General features: G+C 40.7%; 1 protein-coding gene across 9 annotated transcripts in view; it reads left to right on the forward strand.

Annotated features, from left to right (window-relative positions):
• ptprfa (protein tyrosine phosphatase receptor type Fa) overlaps window positions 1–23,441 on the forward strand; it is a 79,194-nt gene that overhangs the window by 48,140 nt on the left and 7,613 nt on the right. For 7 of the 9 annotated variants that reach the window (XM_054749568.2, XM_054749570.2, XM_054749571.2 and 4 more), the window contains 11 exons: window positions 3,029–3,110; window positions 5,207–5,413; window positions 7,377–7,540; window positions 7,964–7,975; window positions 9,065–9,174; window positions 11,479–11,576; window positions 12,801–12,924; window positions 13,319–13,494; window positions 13,760–13,879; window positions 15,571–15,725; window positions 18,948–19,233. In XM_054749568.2, coding sequence (XP_054605543.1) covers window positions 3,029–3,110; window positions 5,207–5,413; window positions 7,377–7,540; window positions 7,964–7,975; window positions 9,065–9,174; window positions 11,479–11,576; window positions 12,801–12,924; window positions 13,319–13,494; window positions 13,760–13,879; window positions 15,571–15,725; window positions 18,948–19,233 — 1,534 coding nt within the window. The remainder of the gene's footprint in view (window positions 1–3,028; window positions 3,111–5,206; window positions 5,414–7,376; window positions 7,541–7,963; window positions 7,976–9,064; window positions 9,175–11,478; window positions 11,577–12,800; window positions 12,925–13,318; window positions 13,495–13,759; window positions 13,880–15,570; window positions 15,726–18,947; window positions 19,234–23,441) is intronic. The other 2 variants (XM_054749569.2, XM_054749572.2) reach the window with 1 other exon arrangement.

Raw genomic sequence — 23,441 nt, forward strand, 5'->3', positions numbered from 1 at the left:
GTAGTCACACTTTGTTGATCCAAACACTGCTGATCTCTCAACACAAATGATAGGCAGATTAAACAGTTCAATTTGATGCTTCTCCCACACAACGGGTGTTTGGATCTAACTTCCGCGTTTATTGCTCGGACTGTATCGCAAGATCTCAAAAATCCTGCGCATGCCTGTTTGCGCACCTCAGGTCTCCGCACCGGAGCGGAGCCGTTGTAGAGCAGGTACAGTATAATTTGAGTTCGGAAGCGAGCGGCAGCGGAGGGCGGGGGCGGAGCGGAGATAGTGGAATTTTGGGGTAAGTGAGGCAGCATCAGATGTAACTGTAGAACCTCATCTGTGTTTTAACTGTTTTGATCCAGATGAGCTTTCTGAGTTATCAAAAATATTAGCTTCACCTAAACCTTCAACTTGCATTTTAGATCCAATCCCAACCAAATTATTTAAAGATGCATTTCCTTTGGCTACTGTCCTCATTCTAGATATAATCAATCTATCCTTAGTAAATGGATATGTACCACAGGATTTTAAGGTTTCTGTAATCAAACCTTCACTTAAGCCTTCTCTGGATCCAGATGACCCAATGAATTATTGACCAATATCTAACCTTCCATTTTTATCCAAAGTCCTGGAGAAAATAGTGGGCATCCAAGTATGTGAGCATTTAAACACTAATGCTCTGTTTGAGGAATTTCAGTCTGGTTTTAGAGAGTATCACAGCACTGAAACTGCATTAGTGAGAGTTACAAATGATATTCTCATGGCCTCAGATAAGGATCTTGTGTCTGTTCTAGTCTTGTTAAATCTCAGTGCTGCTTTTGACACAGTTGATCACAATGTTCTTTTAGAAAGACTTGAACATGTTGTAGGGATCAAAGGCACAGCGCTAGGCTGGTTTAAATCCTACCTGTCTGATAGATTTCATTTTGTAAATGTACATGACAAATCTTCTTCATACTCCAGGGTTACTTGTGGAGTACCACAGGGTTCAGTGCTTGGACCAATTCTTTTTACTATATATGCTCCCAATTGGTAAAATCCTTAGACAGCATGGGATAAACTTCCACTGTTATGCTGATGATACTCAGTTATATGTATCCATTAACCCTGATGAATCTAATCAGTTAGGTAGATTACAGGCTTGTCTTGAGGACATAAAAAATTGGATGACTCAAAACATTTTGCTTTAAATCAAGACAAGTTTGAAGTTCTCATCTTTGGACCTGAAATTCAGAAAAGGAAATTGCTTAGTCAATCACCTGACCTGAATGGCATTAAATTAGTCTCCGAGAACAAAGAAAGGAACCTTGGTGTTATCGTTGACCAGGGAATGTAATTTAAATCCCACGTTAAACAGGTTTGTAGGATTTCCTTTTTCCACCTTCGGAATATTGCTAAGATTAGAAGCTTCCTTTCCAGGAGTGATGCTGAAAAACTAGTTCATGCATTTATTACATCACGTCTGGATTACTGTAATTCATTACTCTCAGGAAGTCCACAGAATGTAGTTAAAAGTCTTCAGCTTGTCCAAAATGCTGCAGCTAGAGTTCTGATGAGAATTAAAAACAGAGATCATATGTCTCCTGTCTTAGCTTCCCTACATTGGCTACCTGTTAAATTCAGAATAGATTTTAAGATCCTTCTTCTCACATATAAAGCTCTTAATAATCAAGCTCCATCAATACATCGTATTGTTCCATACGTTCCTAACCGAGTACTTCGCTCTCAGACTGCAGGTTTACTGGTGGTTCCCTGAATATCTAAAATTAGGATGGGAGGCAGATCTTTTAGTTATCAGGCTCCTCTCCTGTGGCACCAACTCCCAGCTTTAGTATGTGAGGCAGACACCATGTCTACTTTTAAGACTAGGCTTAAAACATTTTTATTTGATAGGGCCTATGGTTAAAATCTGTTAGCCTAGAGCTGGATAAGTGGGGGAGTAGAGGGAGGTGGAGTGTACAGTTGATAAAGACGACTCTCCCTTGCCCTGCCTCCAACATGCCTCCATCTAAATAGGATAGATTATCCAGAGTTATCTCTGTAGTTATGCTGCTATAGGCTTAGACTGCTGGAGGATACACTGACCACTTTTCACACTCTACTACTTTCTTCTACAATCTGCTCTTTAACTGTACTATTTTCTGCAATTTCAGCTGTTAACTTTATTTTTTCTCTAAGTGTTTTTCTCCCCAGAAGAAGCTACAATGATGTTCTGCTGAGCTGTGGTGGCCTCATGGAGGGGGCCATCGTCTAGCACACTGCTGCTAATCACTTAAACATTCTCCCTCTCCTGATAATAACTTTTTGCTTTCCTTGACGTTGGATATGCTACTGCTAGTTTACCCGTTTAATTATAGATAAACTTTACTGTATTTATCCTAGTTAATGTCTCACCAAATAGAATATTTACTAAGAAATCACAATGTAACCATAGACACATTGCTTGGTGTGTGTGTGTGTGTGTGTGTGTGTGTGTGTGTGTGTGTGTGTGTGTGTGTGTGTGTGTGTGTGTGTGTGTGTGTGTGTGTGCGTGTGTGTGTGTGCGTGTGTGTGTGTGTGTGTGTGTGTGTGTGTGTGTGTGTATCTGCTCTGTCTTCTCCATCCCCAGTGAGTCGTGGTGGATGGCTGCTTATACTGAGCCAGGATCCTCTGGAGGTTTCTTCCTGTTAAAAGGGAGTTTTCCTCTCCACTGTCACTAAATGTTTGCTTAGTATGAGGATTGCTGTAAAGTCACTTACACTAGTCAGTGACTTGATGCAATTTGCTGGGTTCCTTATGTAAGAAATATTTTTTCTGATTGGCTTAATAAACTGACCTGGACTGGAATGTTTATTATGTGAAGTGCCTTGAGATGACTCTTGCCGTGATTTGGCGCTATGCAAATACAATTGAATTGACTTGAATTGAAAAGAGGACTCCTTCAGGGTGGCATCATTTACTTCTCCTCTTTAGTTTGTATTTGAGAAGAATTAAAGACCTTTGCATTTGTCAGTTGTCCTGAAGCATATTGGTGTGATATGTAGTTATTTTATTACAGGTGGTTCTACATTGTTGTGATCCCTGAAAGCCAAGTTTCTCTGAACAGATGGGAAAACCCTGAAGACATGGACGTACTCGAGGTGAGTGGGTGTGTGATTTAGATTTTCTTTACATATAAACAACAGCAAGGATCAGTCCATGGGTTAAAGCAGCTAAATTTCCCCCTTTCAGGAATTATAGATGATTTTTAAAAAAAATCTGTAAAAGTGATAGTCTTGCCCATCGGTTTCTCCCTGTACTGGGATCTAATGTAGGCAGTATACATTTTTCTTCCCAAACCCATCCCCCTTCATACAGAGCCCACTGCAGTTTGAGATAACCATCATTCAGCATTAGTCAATAGTGTTAGACATCCACTTATGTACAGATGTCAATCACAGAGCGTGTGGGTGCATTTGCAGGCACACCTAGACTGATGCGGAGTTGGCAACATTTATTATGGACAAGCAAATCTTCGTATGAATAAACAACATAATGTGAGAATAATAACTATAAAACAATGTGTTTTCACCATCTGCATATATATTGGACAATGTCCATAGGCTCAACTTTCCAAATAGGAGGTCCTCACCACCACCATTTTTACCATGTCACACGTCTCATCACGCCCAGACAATCCAAAAATGTGAATTTCTCCAAAGCGACTTACTGTACAGGCCAAAAGTTTGGACATACCTTCTCATTCAATTTGTTGTCTTTATTTTCATGACCATTTCATTGATAGATTCTTACTGAAGGCATCAAAACTATGAATGAACACATGTGGAGTTATGTACTTAACCAAAGAAGATGAAATAACTGAAAACATGTTTTATATTCTATTTCCTTCAAAATATCCACCCTTTGCTCTGATTACTGCTTCGCACACTCTTGGCATTCTCTTGTTGAGCTTCAAGAGCTAAACACCTGAAATGGTTTTCCAACAATCTTGAAGGACTACCTCTTACCATTTAAGGGAACATCGCAGATTAACAACATCCACGCAGAGTCGAGGTTGGCCTAATTTTATATCATTTCTGTTTATTACCATGGAACTGCTTTTGGGCATTACTTAAGAATAACACATCCCAGCCTCTTTTTTTATGAGGATCAGCAAATGCTGGTGAACAACTGATGATATCATCTGCAAAATTCAATATTAATGTTTCTGCACACTCCCTGTAATGTGAACAGCTGGTTGGGAATCATTGATCTACAGCATGATTAGCAGTTTACATAAAAAGACATGATCGATTGAGAGTCTTTATGAATTGATTCAGAATCTTTATAAATAATCGCAATTCGGACATGAATTGTTTTTTTCTGGTATAATTTCAGGTAAGTCAACTAATTGTAGCTATCAGGCTGATATCTGAAATATTTTTCTTATATCCAAAGCAGTTAGCTATGGTTGGTTAGTAGCAGCTCCAGAAGACGGGCCGGTAACCAATGTCGAAATTGGCCTTGACACCCAACATCCGCCAAAGATGTTCAATCTTGAATCGAAAAACACTTTTTGTTTATCGATTTATTGTGAAATAATGGAAGTTGTGCTTGCTCCCTTTCCTGTTGGGCGGTTGGGGTTTCTGTCCATTGACTGCGGAGGTGCTCCGGCGTCCGGCAAAAATAGAATCGATCCCATTTCTGCCGGATGGTGGAACGGCGGGTGGCGCACTGCGCCGCACGGCCGCAGTACTGGAACAGCTCTGATTGACTACAACGGGACCGTGTTTGCTGCGGAGTTCGTGCCGGAGCGGAGTGCAGCGGAGCGGAGATAGTGGAATTTTTGGGTTAGACCCACTCTCATGTATCTTAGACACGATTTTTATGGTTATATGTTATGAAGACGCCAATATTTTTCAACAACTGGCCATCATTAAATTAATTTTCAAGAACATTTCGATGGGTATTTCTAAATGATTAATAGTAAAAGCTACACATCATCTCTAAGTATCCCTAACTGCTATAACACTGGATTCAATTATAATGCGCTCTGCTCCTGTCTTGTACTTAACAGGAAAAAAAAGTATGTCACGGAACCACAAAGAAAAATTTTAAACTGTTAATTGTTTGGAAGATTTGGAAAGTCAAGTGGTTTCAGTTTGACTCGAGCCTGAGCTCCTAGGCTGTATAACAGAAGACTGTTTTATGGTTTCACAGTGAGTCCTTGTGTTCTTTTCTCATGTCTTCCCATCAGCTGATGCTGGAGGCTGAAGCTGACAGCCATCTGCAGAGACAGAGTCCAGATTTACCACAGTCCTATATTGCTGCTAAACTGGACTCTTTGCCAGAGATCTTCGCTCTGGGTGATGACAAGAAATACCATGGATACTATAACAGAGCACTTCCTGTTCAGAAGCTGTACCGCTGCTTTGTTCTGGCTGAACTGAACGATCAGGAGTCTGTGAGTAGCCACGACGAGCTAAGCATATCCAACACTTCTGATTTACCCACATTTATGTTTACTCACATTTATTAGCTGAGCAACTGTTGTCCCAACATGATGTGTTTTTATAGTGAACAGGATAAAATAAACACTGAGGAGAAAGGGTCCAGGAAAGAGGAGCATTAACAACAGCAGAGGGTCTGACAATTCAACACAGAATCTGAGGACTAGATCTACAGAGAAACTTGATAAACAACTGTTCACTCTCAATACCACATGTCAAAACAAGATCAAGAGTATGATAGAGAGTGAGTTGGTTTGTTAGCATTTTGAGAAAAAACATTTGAGTCAAATGGATTACAAAACAAAATTTTCAGGTTATCACTTTCAACATCAACATGGATATTTAAACATCTAACTATAATGATTTTATCAGTACTCAATCCTAAGTTAGATAAAAAGTCTGAAAATTATGACAAAAACTCAAAATAAGGACAAGGTGTGTGATTTACAACCACAAATAAGTAGTGAAGCACTGATATGAAATGTTTTGGGCTGGTACCGATATCTGATATTAATATAACTGTTGTGTCCGATAATCGATATTAACCGATACCGATATACTGACATTAATGCTTCCAAAATCAGCAGATGTTGTGGAGAATTAAAATGATTGAAGCTGAATTTACAATATTATTTACTAACAAATTCCATTTTTGGCTATTTTTTAAACACAAATAAGGTTTTTCTTTACCTTGCTGATGTTTCGTTTGCGGCTGCAAACACCTTCAGAGCTGATGCTGATGGTGGTGTCACTTCCGACTCCGTTTATCCGCGGGCAGCAGAGGATAAACGGAGTCGGAAGTGACACCACCATCAGCGTCCGCTCTGAAGATGTTTGCAGCCGCAAACGAAACATCAGCAAGGTAAAGAAAAACCTTATTTGTGTTTAAAGAAGAACCAAAAATGGAATTTGAAGACAAACACAGAACATACAAATTATGTACTAACATCACACACATTTACGCTTCTGAGGAAGCACGTCACTGTCACATGACTAAACAAATACACACCACCCCCTCACCCTCTAAAACAGATAAACAAATGGAAACAAGATGGAAAAAATATCGGATGTTAATATCAGCCCAGTTTTATTTATCGGACCGATACCGATATGTTAAAAATGACTAACATCTGCCGATATCAATATTGAAGCAGATATATTATGCATCCCTACAAATAGCTGATTTTTTTCTGATTCCTAATTTGGATGGTAGGGTGAAAGACTCATGAGAATGACAGAACTAGATCTGATCAAGAAACAGCTTGTTGCCCAAGGAACACTAACATTTAGATTGTTAGAAAGAGATGATTGATTAAAACTAACATGATCCTCTTGCTCTGATCCTCTCTCCCCCTAAGATCGATGGACTCAGTGGTCTCCTTTAGAAAGCAACTGAAAACTCATTTGTTCAGGTTTTGTGACCTTCAGTTCATTCTTCCTCACTACCTTCTCTTCATGCTGCTGTTTCTACCAATTCTGCCTTCCTCAGGATCCCGTATTACCTTTTCTTATTTGTTTATTTTCTTCCTTCACATTTTTTTCTTCAAAAAGTTTCCATTTTCCCCATTTTTTAATCCAAAATCTTTTAGATTTTTATTTATTTATTTATTTAGATTTTGTTCTTGTGAAGCACCTCGTGATTTTTATCTTGAAAGATGCTATACAAAAAATATTTTCTTATTCTTCTTCAGTCCCCTAACAAGAGCAGATGAAGACTCGTGGTGCAATGTGATTGGCCCACGGCTTTGGGGCGTTGAAGTTGGTTTTAGAACAGAAATCTTTATGTAATTTTTGTCTATGAAGCTGAGGGTTAAGGTAGAGAGCTGATGTGAGAGACATCCGAACCCATCTGCTCTGAGTCAGGTTTGATGCTGCTGCCTAATAAATGGAACCTGCTCCCTCTCTGGTCCTTTGAAGCAGAAGGTGTTTTCAGCCAGTCCGTTCTCTGAGAGCTTCATGCTGAAGTTCAGTGGAGTGACCTCACGAGCTCAGGAGGATCCAGAGATGTTATGGGTGATGGGTCCAGTGCTGGCTGTCATCATTATCATCATCACAGTCATTACTATTTTGCTCTTCAAGAGGTGAGTCTGACAGTCTGACGCTCTAAAAGAGTTTCAAATGTTTCACATGATTAGTGTTTGATTGACATAATTCAGAATGAGTCAGAAAATATTGTTTTATTAAAGAAAGTAGACCTGAATGAAGTCTTCCTGGTTAAAAGGCAGTTGACTTGCTTAAAGCAATGAGCCTGTCACAGCTGAGTTATCCAGATTAGTTATCCATTTATTCCCTGATTATGATTGTGGTAACTGAATTGTATAAATTGATTTGTTTCATCTTATGTTTTACTTATTATCATTTTATTAACCAAAAGTAAAATGGGAATCGAATGTCTGTTTTTATAAAGATTAAGTTCCTGTTCACTGTGTTGCTGCTAGCTGTAACAGATAAATGACTCCCCCGTCTCTCTCTTATCAATACCCATCTACCTTCTTTGGATGCAGCAAACAAGAAAGGTCAGTGGCTTTCAATCACTCGTATTTGTTATGTGTAAAATCTAGTTTTTGAGAAGGAGTAATCTTGTTTGCACCTTAGTTGTCACATTTTGAAGGGATGTTAGAACCCAAAATGCAGAACCCAGGATGACACGAGGCAGGAGTGGATATGAAGAAAAAAATCTTTTTATTGTAGGATGAGTCCCAAAATAAAAATACACCAAAAACACCAGGGGAACAGGCAGACTGACAGAACAAATCACGCTGACAAACAATGGACCGACAAGACACAGAGACAAGACAGGGCTTAAATAAACTGGGGCATGATGGGAGGCAGATGAGCTGCAGGTGTGTGGGGAGAGGACCAGGTGAAAGCAATACTTAATCAGGGAGGGAACTCACATGACATAAGAAAAAACCTAGAAGAAAAGCAACCACATAACTAATATTCTAAAGGGAAGGAGAATTACAAAGACTGGTGGGACAAAACATAAAAGAGACTAATAAAATGAAAAGCTGAAACTATAAACACTGAAGAGGGATGACTGGCTGCAGAGGGGTGACTGGAGAAGACTAAAGGAACACAGGACCTGAGAGATATTTGGAAGGCTGAAGACCAGAGGACAAATGAGGAACACAAAGAGACACATAAATGAGACGCAGACAAAGGACACATGAGGGCGCTATGAAACACAAAAGGAGAACCTGGAGTGGGAACTGGAGGGGCTGGGGAACAAAGGGACACAGAACATGACATTAGTCTAAAGAGACCCTTGCTGTTTCCCAGCAGATTGCAGCTCTGATAATCAGCTGCCTCTTCACTCTTCAGCCTGTTGTTGCACACAGTGTTTTCATCACTAGTGTCACCATTAACCTGCCTAAACCCCCCAACACATGCTCTTGACTCACATCACACACTTGCCATAGACTGGTTGCCTCCAGAGGTTTATGGAGGATGTCCTCAATAAGACAGAGAAAACAAAAAACAGCACGCACATCTCCTTCCAAAATTGTGAATATGTTTAGGGGAGATGTATATGCATGCTTCCCCATTGTGTTTAATGTTTCAAATGTTTTTCTCTCCATTATGTATTTATTTTTCCCCTCCAGGAAACGTACAGCTCCAGCCAAGGATGAGCACATGTTAGGGAAGAAGGATGCCCTTGTGGCCCCCATCGCAGACCCAGTGGAGATGAGGAGACTGAACTCTCACACACAAGGCATTGACTCATCACTCACTCTGTGCCTCCAAACATCCTGGGATTGCGTTTAGATTGTGTTTGGATCTGATATGCGTGGGATATACTTACTTCAGGTCAGACCAGACCAAGTTAGCGATACTTCTAAGGCAAAGGGAATTTAAGGACCATTAAACTGTAGTAAATTGGGCAGTTTCCATGTTTAGGATTGTTTACAGGGTCATCAAGCTGTTTAAACACAATACGCTATAATGTTCTGTGATTAGTGACACTAATGGGCCATTCCCATCTGTACCGGGTCGGCCCGGGCTGGGTAGCCCCAGTCGGCCCCAGCCTGGCCCGGTTGATTCCACGCATCCTTGCCTTAAGCCCATGTGGGCTGATTCTACCCACCAATCAGAGGCTTGCTCTAATGGAAGGTGTGAATTTGCTGTCAGCAGTGGGTGTGTTGGCCCTGGTCGGCCTGAAGCAGACCCCCTCGAGAAGAGGGCTGAGAATGAGCCTTGGTTGGTCCGGAAAAATACCAGGCCACCCAGATATGTAAACAACCTATGCTACCCGGCCCAGGCCGACCCGGTACAGATGGGAATGGCCCATAGGTACTAGGGTGGTATGGCCTCAAATAAATATCACGGTGTATTGAGGAGTTCACCTTGGTATTGATAAATGGACAATAACAACCAGTATGTGCAAAACAAAAGTTTTCTTAATTTTATTAATAGAATTATTGCCCCGAATATGTTCATTTCAATTAATTTTATTTTCTATGACAAGAAATTCATACTAAGTACTTTTGTGAAAATTGAAAATCTAAGCACAGCTGAACAAGTATTAAAGTAAAAGAACTAAAAGTTCCTTCAGACACAAACTATTTAAGATACAATATCTTATAATTCTACATACGGATATTACAAACCATGTGAATATTGTCAAATATGAGTTGTCAGGTAGTCAGGTTCTCTGTAAAGTGTGGTTGTACTGAAGCTGGAGGAGTGTTATCTTGACTTGGTGCCACAGACTTTCTGCACAGTTTGACTTTTGTCTTTTGTTGTCATTTGAATCCGGTGGCGGGTGGTGCGTTCCACCCCTGGGCCTTTGGTGATTTCCTATTCATGACCACCCCTGGCCACCCATTGGCCAGTCACTACTGGCTGACATATCTGCACTGCAGTCTGGTTCCAGCCCATTTTCTGCATGTTTTGGATCACGAACGCAGCTGGTTTGTTTAATTTAGTGATGAATCACTCCTGTAGACACTAAGGCTGGGGAGACATTTCTGCTGTTAGATTAAGGTGGTAAAAAGATGAACAACCAGCAAGGACGTTTTGCTTTCAGTTCTACAAACACTAGGCAGTGCTAAAGGCAAGCCAAAACTGCCTAGTTTTTTTTTAGGACAGTCTTTTCTTAATTATCAAAGTCAAAAAGTCAAAGTCAGTTTAATTGTCACTTCTGCCACATGTACAGGACATACAGAGAAATGAAATTACGTTGCTCTCAAACTCTCGCTAGATAGAAAATAAACATTTAGTATAAAAACAGTAACCAAGTTCAGAGACTGTGGGGGAAAAGAGAGGAGAGTTGGGAGAGCCGGGAGGGAGTTTAGCTTCCTAACTGCCTGATGGATAAAGCTGTCCTTCAGTCTGTTGATCCTGGCCTTGAGACTCCGCAGTCTCCTCCCTGATGGCAGCAGCTCGAAGAGGCTTTGCATCGGGTGAGTGGGATCAGCCGCAATGCGAAGGGCCTTTTTTGTGAGGCGGGTGCTGTAAATGTCTGGTAGGGAGGGGAGAGAGACCCCAATGACATTCTCTGCTGCTCTCACTATACGTTGGAGGGTTTTAATGCATGAAACATTGCAGGCTCCGAACCACACAGTGATGCTGCACGACAGGATGCTCTCGATGGTGCCTCTGTAGAAAGTGTACAGGATGGGGGCTGGTGCTCTTATTTAGTGCAAATCAGCATCATTTGATGACATCATTACAATCCTGAAAATAAATGACATTTTGAGCACCAAAAGCCACCTGGCAGCAAGAGTTAAAACTTATTTTTCCCTTTCAGGAGCAAGAGGCTCAAACACTTTAAAGAGACATGATAATGCCTGTAGGTTATAACTCATATGAAGAATGTAAAATGACAGTTTCAGTCTTGGAGAGGAAAAGATGAAACTCGGGCTATAGTTTTTATTTTTATCCTTAACGGTCTGGACTCCGTCTCTACATGAACCTGAAAGATGTTTCTCTTAGCTTGGACCACCCTAACATGTTTGCCAGGACTCATGTTCACTTTGCTTGTGTGAGCCAGTTCTCATCTCTCTCACCTCTCCAGGGATGAAGGAGCATCCTCCCATTTTTGTTAGCAACTTAGCAGACCACATAGAGAGACTCAAAGCTAACAGTGGGCTGCGCTTCTCTCAGGAATATCAGGTAAACCGTGCTCTATTAACGAAGCCAGGTTAAAACTTCATTTCTGGATCACCTGAAAGTCATTTGAAATGCTACACTTGACATTAAATAGATTGTGTATTTTTATAATAGCGACAGAAGACTCCCTAAGTAACGCTAGAGAATACAACTTTCAAAGTTTTTTCATTTATACTCGTGTATTTCTTTAGTGTGCTTTTACTGCAGTATATTTTGTTATATGTACAGCTCTTTGGGACAACAAGAAGGTTTTTTTTTTAGATGTGATATAAAAATAAAGTTATCCTTGATGTTTTGGGAAGCATTGCACAATGCATATGGGAGATTTTGACCATTATTCCAGAAGCACACCTCTGAGGTCAGGAATGCATGTAGTAAAAAAACAGTGTCTCTCAGTCTGTAATCTAATTGATCCCAAAGTAGTTTCATTGGGTTCTGGTCAGGACTCGCCAGACCGTTTAAGTTGCTCCACACCAGACTCCGTTATCCATGACTTTACTTAAAGGTCTGACTGTATCGATGTGGTAGAGCGTCCACCTTTTGCATTATAGCGTATGACACATTTTAGATAATTGTTGACTCTAGTATGCCCCATCAAAAATAATTAAAGACAAATGGCTTTCCAATATTTTCTTGACTGTTGGTGGATGTAATTGGCTCTGAAGAGACCAAAGTTTGATTCGGCTGGTCAAAAGGCTCGCGGGCCGCCTATTGAGTACTACTGCTTTAGGTCAATTTTAATTTTGTTCTTAGCTTCTTTTTCTTTTCTTTTTACACACGTTTAACCATTGGACAGTTTTAATTATTTTATTGAGTGATTTTATTATCTGTTCATGTTGCTTTCTAAGGGCAAGTCTTGATTCATCACAGCTTTAATGACCTCCTTTTCTTGACTGTACAGCACTTTGGTCAGCTGCCACGCTGTGTTTTAAATGGTTATAAATGTAATAAATAAAGTATTGATTTGTTTACTGTTCAGTGGTGACTTTAATTTTGAATTGGTTATATTTGAACAAGTGACTCTCCATATTCCGTTATTTATCCAGGACAATCATTCTGGGTTTATTTATATATATATATATATATATATATATATATATATATATATATATATATATATATATATATTCAGACAAGAGGAATTGATATGTGGACCTGGACATGAGTGTATTAAATAATTATGATTTATTTGTGGCTTCTTTTCACAATTATCTTTTTGTTCATAAGTCTATTGATCCAGGACAGCAGTTCACCTGGGAGAACTCCATCCAGGAAGTCAATAAGCCCAAGAACCGCTATGCAAATGTTATTGCTTACGACCACTCCAGGATCATCCTCACATCTGTGGATGGTAAGACCAACAGACTTGGATGTTGCAAAAGCTAAATTAACACAAATTTCTCAGAAAAATACTAGTTGAAGTAGAGAAAGACCTGGATGTAGAGTAACAGGTGGCAGATGTAAGTGAAATGTAAACAGAACCGACAATTTAAAAGGTATTTAATCATAAACCAAGGTAAACAAATAAAAAAACTGAACCAACTAGGATGAAACTAACTGAGGGGATAGAAGAGGAAATGTAGAAAAGGTAAAAAAAAGAATTCACCACTTGAATAGAGGTTGATGGAAAAGAAAAACCAAATTGTAAAACAACAATCAATCTAGAGAAAATAGTCAACTCAAAAAGCAGTAAAAAAAATAAAAATAAGAAAGATGTGTTTACCTTTGTCCCTCTTGCTCATCAGGAGTTCCAGCTAGCACCTACATCAATGCCAACTACATTGATGGCTACAGAAAACAGAATGCTTACATCGCCACACAAGGGCCCCTGCCAGAGACTCTTTGTGACTTCTGGAGGATGGTGTGGGAGCAGAGAACATGCACTATTGTTATGATGACCCACCTAGAGGAGAAGTCACGGGTGAGTAGCTCATGCTTTAAAAAAAAACTCCTTTTGGCAGACTGCTGTTACAAAGTGGTGTTTTTGGATAAAAGCGTGTGTAGGGAGGACATCTGTGAGCAATAGATTGTTCAAATACGGAGGTGAACACAGACAAGGAATCGTGCAGACTTGGAGGTTTAGCAGAAAGCAAAATAAATGACCTAGAAGCTTCATGTTAATCATGTAGGTCACAGCAATCTGTGAATTAAAACAGCTGAGTAAATCTGATGTGTTTTGTGTGCAGATTAAGTGTGAACAGTACTGGCCCAGTCGTGGTACAGAGACGTATGGAATGATCCAAGTGACCATACTGGACACTGTGGAGCTGGCTACATACGTCATGAGAACATTTACTTTTTACAAGGTGGGAACTTGTCATATATATCGTGCACTATTTCGCAGTGTAACATTTGGTTTTTAGGAAAAAGAGATTCATGTAGTAGTTGGTCAGAATTCATTTTTGCCTGGATTTAAGTTCTCTAAAAATAAGAAAAGATTCCTCTGAGATTTGGAGTGATGAGGTCCATTGCTCATGCCTATAAACATAAATTTTTTTCCTGGTGATAATGTAGCTTTATTTCAGACTCAATATAAAATGTGAAACTATTGAATAATTAGATGATGTCTTTTAATCTCAGGCAGAGACGACCCCGGGGTGAATTTATACAACCAGCACTACCACTATGCTGAAAATTGTAGTAACACTACAGCATGATTCAAAGACACCCGTCAGTTCATTTTAACATAACACTTTGATTTTGTATCTACAGTAGATGGGGAGATAAATACTTTTGATGTTATCTTATACACGTGAATAAAATCAACAGAAACGTAGAAGGATTTGAGTGTACCGTAAACAATGTACAGACTTGTTTGTGGTTCTCATACTGAGACAGTTGATTAGTAGCCAATAAGGTAACAACTTTACCTTTTAAATGAACAAAGTGTTTGAATTACTTTTAAAAGGTGCATCTGGGATGAGGCATTGTCCCAAGTGGAGTGGGAGTATGGGGAACCAGGCCCTCTGATATGGGCTGTTAGGTCCCTGTATGACCAGTGTCAGAGCTTGGTCCGCACTGCCGGCAGTAAGTCGGGCTCGTTCCCAGTGAGAGTTGGACTCCACCAAGGCTTCCCTTTGTCACCGATTCTGTTCATAACCTTTATGGACAGGATTTCTAGACACAGCCATGGTGTGGAGAGCATCCGTTTTGGTGGCCTGAGGAACAGGTCTCTGCTTTTTGCAGATGATGTGGTCCTGTTGGCTTCATCAGAACGTGATCTTCAGCTTTCACTGGAGCGGTTCGTAGCCGAGTGTGAAGCAGCTGGGATGAGAATCAGCTCCTCTAAATCTGAGACCATGGTCTTGATTCAGAAAAGGGTAGAAAGCCTTCTCCGTGTCAGGGATGAGGTCCTGCCCCAAGTGGAGGAGTTTAAGTATCTCGGGGTCTTGTTCACGAGTGAGGGAAAACTGGAGCGTGAGATCGATAGGCGGATTGGTGCTGCATCTGCAGTGATGCGGGCGTTGTACCGGTCTGTCGTGGTGAAGAGAGAGCTGTGTCAGAAGGCGAAGCTCTCAATTTACCGGTCGATCTACGTTCCTGCCCTCACCTATGGTCATGAGCTTTGGGTAGTGACCGAAAGAACGAGGTTGCAGATACAAGCGGCCGAAATGACTTTTCTACGCAGAGTGGCTGGGCTCTCCCTTAGAGATAAGGTGAGAAGCTCTGTCATTCGGGAGGGGCTCGGAGTAGATTTGCTGCTCCTTCACATCGAAAGGAGCCAGTTGAGGTGGTTCGGGCATCTGGTCAGGATGCCTCGTGGACGCCTCCCTGGTGAGGTTTTCCGGGCACGTCCAACAGGGAGGAGGCCTAAAGGTAGACCCAGGACACGTTGGAGGGACTATGTCTCTCACCTGGCCAGGGAACACCTTGGGATTCCCTGGAGTCTGGGCCTCTCGCCTTAGGCTACTGCCCCCGCGACCCGACTCTGGATAAGGGGGTGAAAATGGATGGATGGATGGTGTATCTGTACGCTCTTATCTGTACGCTTTGACAGAATGGCTCCAGTGAGAAAAGAGAAGTTCTACAGTTCCAGTTCCTGGGCTGGCCTGACCATGGAGTGCCTGAATATCCCACCACAACACTGGCCTTTCTTCAAAAAGTCAGGGCATGTAATCCTCCAGATGCTGGACCTATTATTGTTCACTGCAGGTAAAACACAATCTTACATCAGCAACATGTTTCAGCTGTTTCTATCACCAGAACACGGTTTATCTGCTGTGGGAAATGATTGGCTTCTAAAGCTTTTTTTTCATTTTCCCTTTGAAACATTGATTTTGCGTGACCTTTACAATCTCAAGTGACTTTTACAGTATAGAACAAGAACTTGGGTGCCATTTCAACTAGTTAGAAATAAGTCTGGCAAGCTTCTCTTGCATGTGCGTCAAAGAAGAAATGAAGAAGAAGGATCTGGTTTAATCTTACACATCAGTGGGTTTGGTGACTAGGGGTGACCAGATGTCCCACTTTGTGCGAGGCAGTCCCGCATTTTCATTCCTTTTCATGTATCCCGCAAATTGAGACTCTGTCCTGCATTATTGACAGTCACCCATTTCGAGTTAAAATCTTGCATGAACTGTGTGCAGAAAGCTACCAGTTACTGTAAATTAAACTAGGAGGCGGGACTTTAATGCAGGTCCGGAATGCGTTGAGCGTGCACACAAACCACCAAAGCAGAAATGTCAGTGAGCACAGAGGACAGATGAGTGCGGTAAAGAATGAAGACTCGTTGAACTGTTCAGGGAGACTCTGACAGAGTCATTGTGATGTTTCTCAGTTATTTTTGTCGTGTCACGGTGACGAGTCAGATAAAAAACACAAAAAACATGTTGATCAAAAGTAGTTTCCCAGTAATGAGACAGGCTCATACTAAAACAGAAATTAAAACAGACTAGGTGCTGGGAGGTGTGTTGGTTCAGATACATACAAGCTAAACACTTTTAAAGCGCATTCAAGAAATAATGAGAGAATTTAATGGAAGCCTTCATTACTTATTCTCAGAATTTTGAGGTCGAAAGTAACTAAAGGACTAACGAACTAATTAGATCTGAATGTTTTCAGAGTCAGTGGAGTTTTTTTTCCCTCTTCCCTATATCTACTATAAGAGCTATGGTGTCATTTTTGGAACAAAAAAAATGTGTTTCTAAATTGAAAAGGAAAAAACTTGCTAAAAGTGGCTATTTATTCAATGGGATGTTGATATTAGTGGGAACTTCATTTAAAACAAACATAAACAGATCTAAAATGTTACTGGTACTTTTAGTGTCTTTCTGTTTTGGAAAATCAGTGCAAATGTTCAATACAAAGTCTAAAAAACTGCTTTAGTGTTTAAATTAGTTAATGGTTTAAATTAATTTATGCAGAGCCACTGCATAAGGTCCACAGAGCCAGAGTTTAGCTGTGGTAACTGGAGAGGGACTGTGAAATAGTAGAATAGATAGATTTAGCTGTTTGCTTGTTCAAATAGAATTCAAATAGACATGAAATATATGATGATAAAAATAATTTTATGTATAACAGTGATGTTAGAACTAAAAGGCAGAATAGAATTTTTTTTACTTTTTAACGTTATGGTGCATTGGAATTTCACGTGGTCCACATTAAGTAGTCTTTGTCCCATATTTGGCGAGTTGGGATCTGGCCACCTTACTTATTTAATAATTTTTTTAAGCTCAGTACATTGAAGCTGGCTAACTTTTTTCAAAAGGCCCAGTAAAAATGATGAAACCTACTGTATGTCAACAAATCATCTTATGAGACCTGGAACTGATACGGAAATCTTTAATCTTATAGTGAATAATGCAGATAAGTAAAGAATGTAATCAGACAAGGGTGTTGAACATAGATTTATTAGCATGTGAGCAAAATTTTGGGGATTTACAAGTAAAGAAACTGAAGGTGAATTTAAATGTTAATGTTTAAGGAACAAGGCTACATTTAGAATCAGACTTTTAAACCAAAGATTCACAATTCAGTTCTATACCCTTCTTACAGATGACCTCTTGACCTTTACGGCCACTACATCATTGGCAGTGTGTTAGTGTGAGAGTGCATGGAAGCGTCTTTGAGTGTCCTAAAAAGCACTATATAAGTTTGATGTATTATTATTATTATTATTATTATTATTATTATTATTATTATTATTGCATGCCTAAATAAAGTGATTGGGATAAAACTTGTAAATTATTTAAACTGATAAACAAATTTACTCAGTAGGTTGGCAGACACAGAGCATAACCAGATTGGGCATTTCACTCTATTGCCACCAAAAAAAAAAAAAATGAAAACATGAGTTTCTACTTGGATCAAAGGTGAAAACAAGTGTTTTCTGTTTTACAAAAATCCTCACAGGTGGGTTACAGGGAAGGTGGGTTACCTGTGGATGATAGGATTGCATCCATCAGGGTAACCCTGATGGATGGTGTGAGGTTTGCAGGCCTGAGTCTGATGGCAGCCTGAGACCTCAGCGATTCAACTCTCACACTGACTACGTTTACATGCAGCCAATATCCGGGTTATGATCGGGTTAAGGTCGGCATTCAGGTTTCTGAGTTGATCATAATAACCCGTTTACAAGCATAAATAGAAAGAGTTACCTCTAACTTGCATAACCCGATTTAACTGCGGACGTTGGGGTAGCGTCAGGACGTATGGACTACGTCCAGATGCAATATACGTCATTTCTGGTTCTTCTTGTTCTGGTATCCGTGAAAACAACAACATGTTTCCCAGTTCGGAAGAGATAGTGACCGTGTTTGTTTGCGCTTTAGTTTCCTCGTCACTCAAAGTGTGGTGCTGTGCCGCGACTCACCCTGTTGTGCCCAACTTGTTGTTTACTTCCGGTGTTCTGGCGCATACAAGACGTCTCGCTACTCTAAAGACCAAGATTCCTTGCGAACAGAGCATGCGCAGAACACACGCTTTGATGGGGATATTCCGATATGCGTTTACACGACCAAACATTCGGGTTAGAAAAGGGTTACCCCAGGTGTAGTAACCGGGTTTTTAAAAACCCGGTTATGAGCATATCCGGGTTTTTGGCGGTGTTTACATGGACCTGCGGAACCGGGTTATTGTGAATATTCGGGTTTTAAAAGGGTTACTGGCTGCATGTAAACGCAGAAAACTGGTTCACATGGTTAAAACGAGACAACAGAGGGAGTTTAAATTAAAAGTATACAAAAGCCTCCAAAATGCTTCTGAACGCTAAAGTAAAAATTCACATCTGCGTATCAAACTGTAATATATTACTGAGACGTAATTGTTTGTGTTGTAGGTGATTTTTTTCAGTAGAGACAAAATTTGTTCAAGAACGAAACAAAGTCAGGATAGCAGATTTATGAGAGGAGAGTTCTGGTCTTTGCATCTTGACAGTGCTGGTGTGGGCCGGACCGGCTGCTTTATCGTCATTGATGCCATGCTTGAGAGGATGAAGCACGAGAAATCTGTGGACATATATGGACATGTGACATGTATGCGAGCCCAGAGAAACTACATGGTGCAAACAGAGGATCAATACATATTCATTCATGAAGCCCTGCTGGAAGCAGCAACATGTGGCTGCACAGAGGTCACCACTCGAAACCTGTACACACACATCCAGAAACTCAACCAGAGTGCTGCTGGAGAAACGCTCACCCCCATGGCGCAGGAGTTCAAGGTTAGGACATGTTGCGGTTGATGTTTGTTCACTCACATGAGGAGTTTGTTCAGAATGACAGAATGATGAATGGGACACCTCAGTGGGGCATTATGACAAACAGATGGCTTCAGAGCAGAAGTACCTTCAGCGTGTGTCTGTCTGGTGTGTTAGATGACACCAGAACATGTTAAACTACAATCCTAAAAGTGCAGACGTGGACAAAAATTTGGTACCCTTCAGTCAATGAAAAAACAACAACAATGGTCACAGAAATAACTAGAATCTAAAAAAAAGTTTTTATTTTTAAAAATCTATGAAATTTAACAAATGAAAGTCAGACATTACTTTTCAACCAAGCTTCAACTTAACTATTTAAAAAATGAACTCACGGAACAGGCCTGGACAAAAACGATGACCTAACTTAATATTTAGTTGCACAACATTTTGATGCAATCACTGAAATCAAACTATTCCTGTAATTGTCAATGAGACTGACCCCAGGTTTCCACAGGAGCCGTCAGCAGCACATTACTGCAGCAGCACGTCTTGCTCGCGTAAGCTGCTGCTTGGCCCTTCCCACGAGACGCGAAGCAGCAGGGGAGCAGCTGTCACCGACCGAGCACGAAGTCACACGAGTGACTTCATCAGTAAACACAACAACAAGCAGGAGAAATCTACAACATGGTTTGTGTTTTATGTTCTGTCCGTTTTATAATCGCCAATACGGACCTGAAAAACAAAGGAGACCGCTAGCTAGGTGATAACTTCCCACGGGGCCGCACAGTTAGTAACCTTTTTTAAAAGTAAAGCAACCGGAAGGCAGTACGTTCTTTATTCTGAAAATCTCTGTAGCTTCTCTCCATTTCCGCGTCCGATTTTCTGTCTTTCCTTCCCCAAAAATGTCGAACTTGACCCGTTTCAGAGGCGTCGCACGTAGAAAATAGAACCGGTGCGTAAAGGCCGTGACATGCTGCTCCTGAGACGCGCCCGACTCGCGCTGCTGACGGCTGCCGACGGCTCCAGTGGAAAAGGTTCTGTTGACCACAGCGGTTCCTATCAGCAGCTATGACGTGCTGCTGCAGTAATGTGCTGCTGACGGCTCCTGTGGAAAGCTGGGGTTAAGCACCTCTCATCAGGTATTTTGGCCCACTCCTGCTCCAGTTTTCTCAGGTTTGAAGGACGCCTTTCCCAGACAACACGTTTCAACTCCTTCCAGAGATTCTCAATAGGATTGAGGTCAGGGCTCATAGAAGGCCACTTTAGAATAGTTGAATGTTTTCCTCTTAGCCATTCATGGGTGTGTTAAGCTGTGTGTTTTGGGTCATTGTCCTGTTGCAAGACCCATGACCTGCAGCTGAGACCAAGCTTTCTGAATCCCTTGATAGTCTTGAGATTTAATTGTACCCTGAACAGATTCAGGACACCCTGTGCCAGATGCAGCAAAGCAGCCCCAGAACATAACACAGCCTCCTCCGTGTTTCACAGTAGGGACAGTGTTCTTTTCTTGATATGCTTCATTTTCCATCCATGAACATAGAGCTGATGTACCTCGACATAAAGTTCCAGTTCTGTCTCAGCTGTCCATAGGACATTCTCTCAGAAGCTTTGTGGCTTGTCAACATGTAGATTGGCATATTCCAGTCTGGCTTTTTTATGATTTGTTTTCAACAAAGGTGTTCTCCATGGTCGTCTCCCATGTAGTGTGAATGTGCGTGAATTGGTGAATAACTGATTGTGTTGTAAAGCACCTTGGGGGGTTCCAGGACTCTAGAAGGCGCTATATCAAATACAGGCCATTTTAGTCCACTTTGGCTCAAACAAGGACAGATGGTGCGACCTGACACTGATGTTCCTTGAGTTTGAAGTTCACCTTGGATCTCTGTAGAAGTTTTTCTGGGCTCTTTTGTTACCATTCGGATTATCCATCTCTTTGATTTGTCATCTATTGTCCTCCTGCAGCCATGTCCAGGGAGGTTGTCCACAGTCCCATGGATCTGAAGTTTCTGAATAGTATGTGCAACTGTAGTCACAGGAACATCTAGAGATGGTCTTATAGCCTTTACCTTTAACATACTACCTATAATTGTCACGATTTGTGGGATGGTTAGGACCCAAAATGCAGAAACCAGGATGACACGAGGCAGGAGTAGATGCAAAGAAAAAATCCTTTTATTTGTAGGATGATAATTAAAAAAAAACATAAATCCAAAAGGGCAGGAAGCCAAAGGCCAAAAACCCAGGTACTGATCAGGAGATCAAAAAGTACAAAAACAGAAGCTCAAAAACTGAGCACGGACATGGGCAAAACTCTGGGGAGGACAGACCAACGTAGACACAAAACAACACTGACAAACAACAATGAAACGACAAGACACAGAGACAAGACAGGGCTTAAATACACTGGGGCATAATGGAAGGCAGATGAGCTGCAGGTGTGGGGGGAGGACCAGGTGAAAGCAATGACTAATCAGGGAAGAAACTAACGTGACCTAAGAGTGAACCTAAAAACAGAAAAGCAACCATATAACTAAAATTCTAAAGGGAAAGAGAACTACAAAGACCGGTGGGACAAAACATATTAAAGAGACTAATAACATGAAAAGCTGAAACTATAAACACTGCAGAGGATGACTGGAGAAGACTAAAGGAACACAGGAGACACATAAATGAGACGCAGACAAAGGACACATGAGGGCGCTATGAAACACAAAAGGAGAACCTGGAGGGGGAACTGGAGGGGCTGGGGAACAAAGGGAAACAGAACATGACAAAAATGTTCTTTCTGATCTCCTGAGACAAGTATTTCCTTTGTTTCCTCTGGTCCATGTTGAGTGTGGTACACACCATGTCACCAAACAACACAATGACTACCTGGAGCCCTATATACAGGCCCACTGACTGGTTACAAGATTGTAGACACCTGTGATGCTAATTAGTAGACACACCTCGAACTAACATGTCCCTTTGGTCACATTACTTTTTTTCTAGGGGTACCATAATTTTTGTTCAGGCCTGTTCCATGAGTTTATTTTTTAACTAGTTAAGTTGAAGCGTGATTGAAAAGCAATGTCTGACTTTCACTGGTTAAATTTCATAAAATTTTGTATTTAATATTACTTTTGTCAGATTCAAGCAATTTCTGTGACCATTGTGGGTTTTTCTTTCATTGACCAAAGGAATTTTTCACAGATTTCTTATCTAATCAGTGAATGTTTGTGTGTAAAAGCAGTTGTGTGTAGTTTTTGCCATGTGGCTGCACACCCAGCAGGACAGTAGGACCAAGACTGCTGACTTTGTGTTTTTTTTAAAAATCACCACCTGTGTGTTGTCTCTTGCTTAGAAAATTGTTTTACTATTTAAAAATCCTGCTGTTTGAGCTGGGCCTAACCCACATAGAACAGAAACTGGGGTATTGTTGACCTTGGACTCATGAATTCAGGCACTGATAAGCCTCCTGTTCAAAATGCCCCTCTCGGGTTTGTTCTTGTGGTTGGAATATCGTGTGATAATAACCATTTGTCTGCGGTCAGCTCTGTCTAATTCACCAAGATTTACTTGGTGAGTAATCTGTTTGGCTGCATTTGTTTTTCTGCTCATAAAAAAAGTGACAAAACTTGGAATATGGAGCAAAAGTTAATTTCTATTTAGATTGATAGACCATCTAAAGGCCCGGGAACCCTTTAAGGTGTTCTGGATTCATTAATTTAATAAGTGGGGCACTTTGAGTCTAGAATATTGAACCTTTTCACAATATTCTAATTGATTGTGGGATTTCCAAAAGCTGTAAGCCATAATCATCTCAATTATAACAAATAAAGGCTTGAAACCTCTGGCTGTGCATGTAGTGAGTCTATCTCATGTATTAGTTTCCCCTTTTAAGTTTAAATAGCTTAAATAAATGAACTTTTGCACCATATTCTAGTTTCATCTATACATTTTTAACCCTCTCAGGCTCAAAATAAGTTTTGATAAAAGGACGAACAACTTAAGTCCTTCAGGGTTGCTTCTGAGTAAAAAAATGCTTATGAAATACGTATGGAGTAACCAGGTAGGTAGGTTTTAATGTTGCAAATCTGCAACGCCTACCTCCAGAGGGTTATGGGTTTACTTAGACTTTTTTTGTCTTCAGGATGAGCTTCATCACTTCACAGCATCAGCTGCTCATGTGAACTAAACAACTCAAAGCTCACAATGCATGAGTCCTCCCATTGTGTTTGATCAGCACT

The sequence above is a fragment of the Nothobranchius furzeri genome, chromosome 16 (assembly GCF_043380555.1).
Source record: "Nothobranchius furzeri strain GRZ-AD chromosome 16, NfurGRZ-RIMD1, whole genome shotgun sequence".
NCBI classification, from domain to species: Eukaryota; Metazoa; Chordata; class Actinopteri; order Cyprinodontiformes; family Nothobranchiidae; genus Nothobranchius; species Nothobranchius furzeri.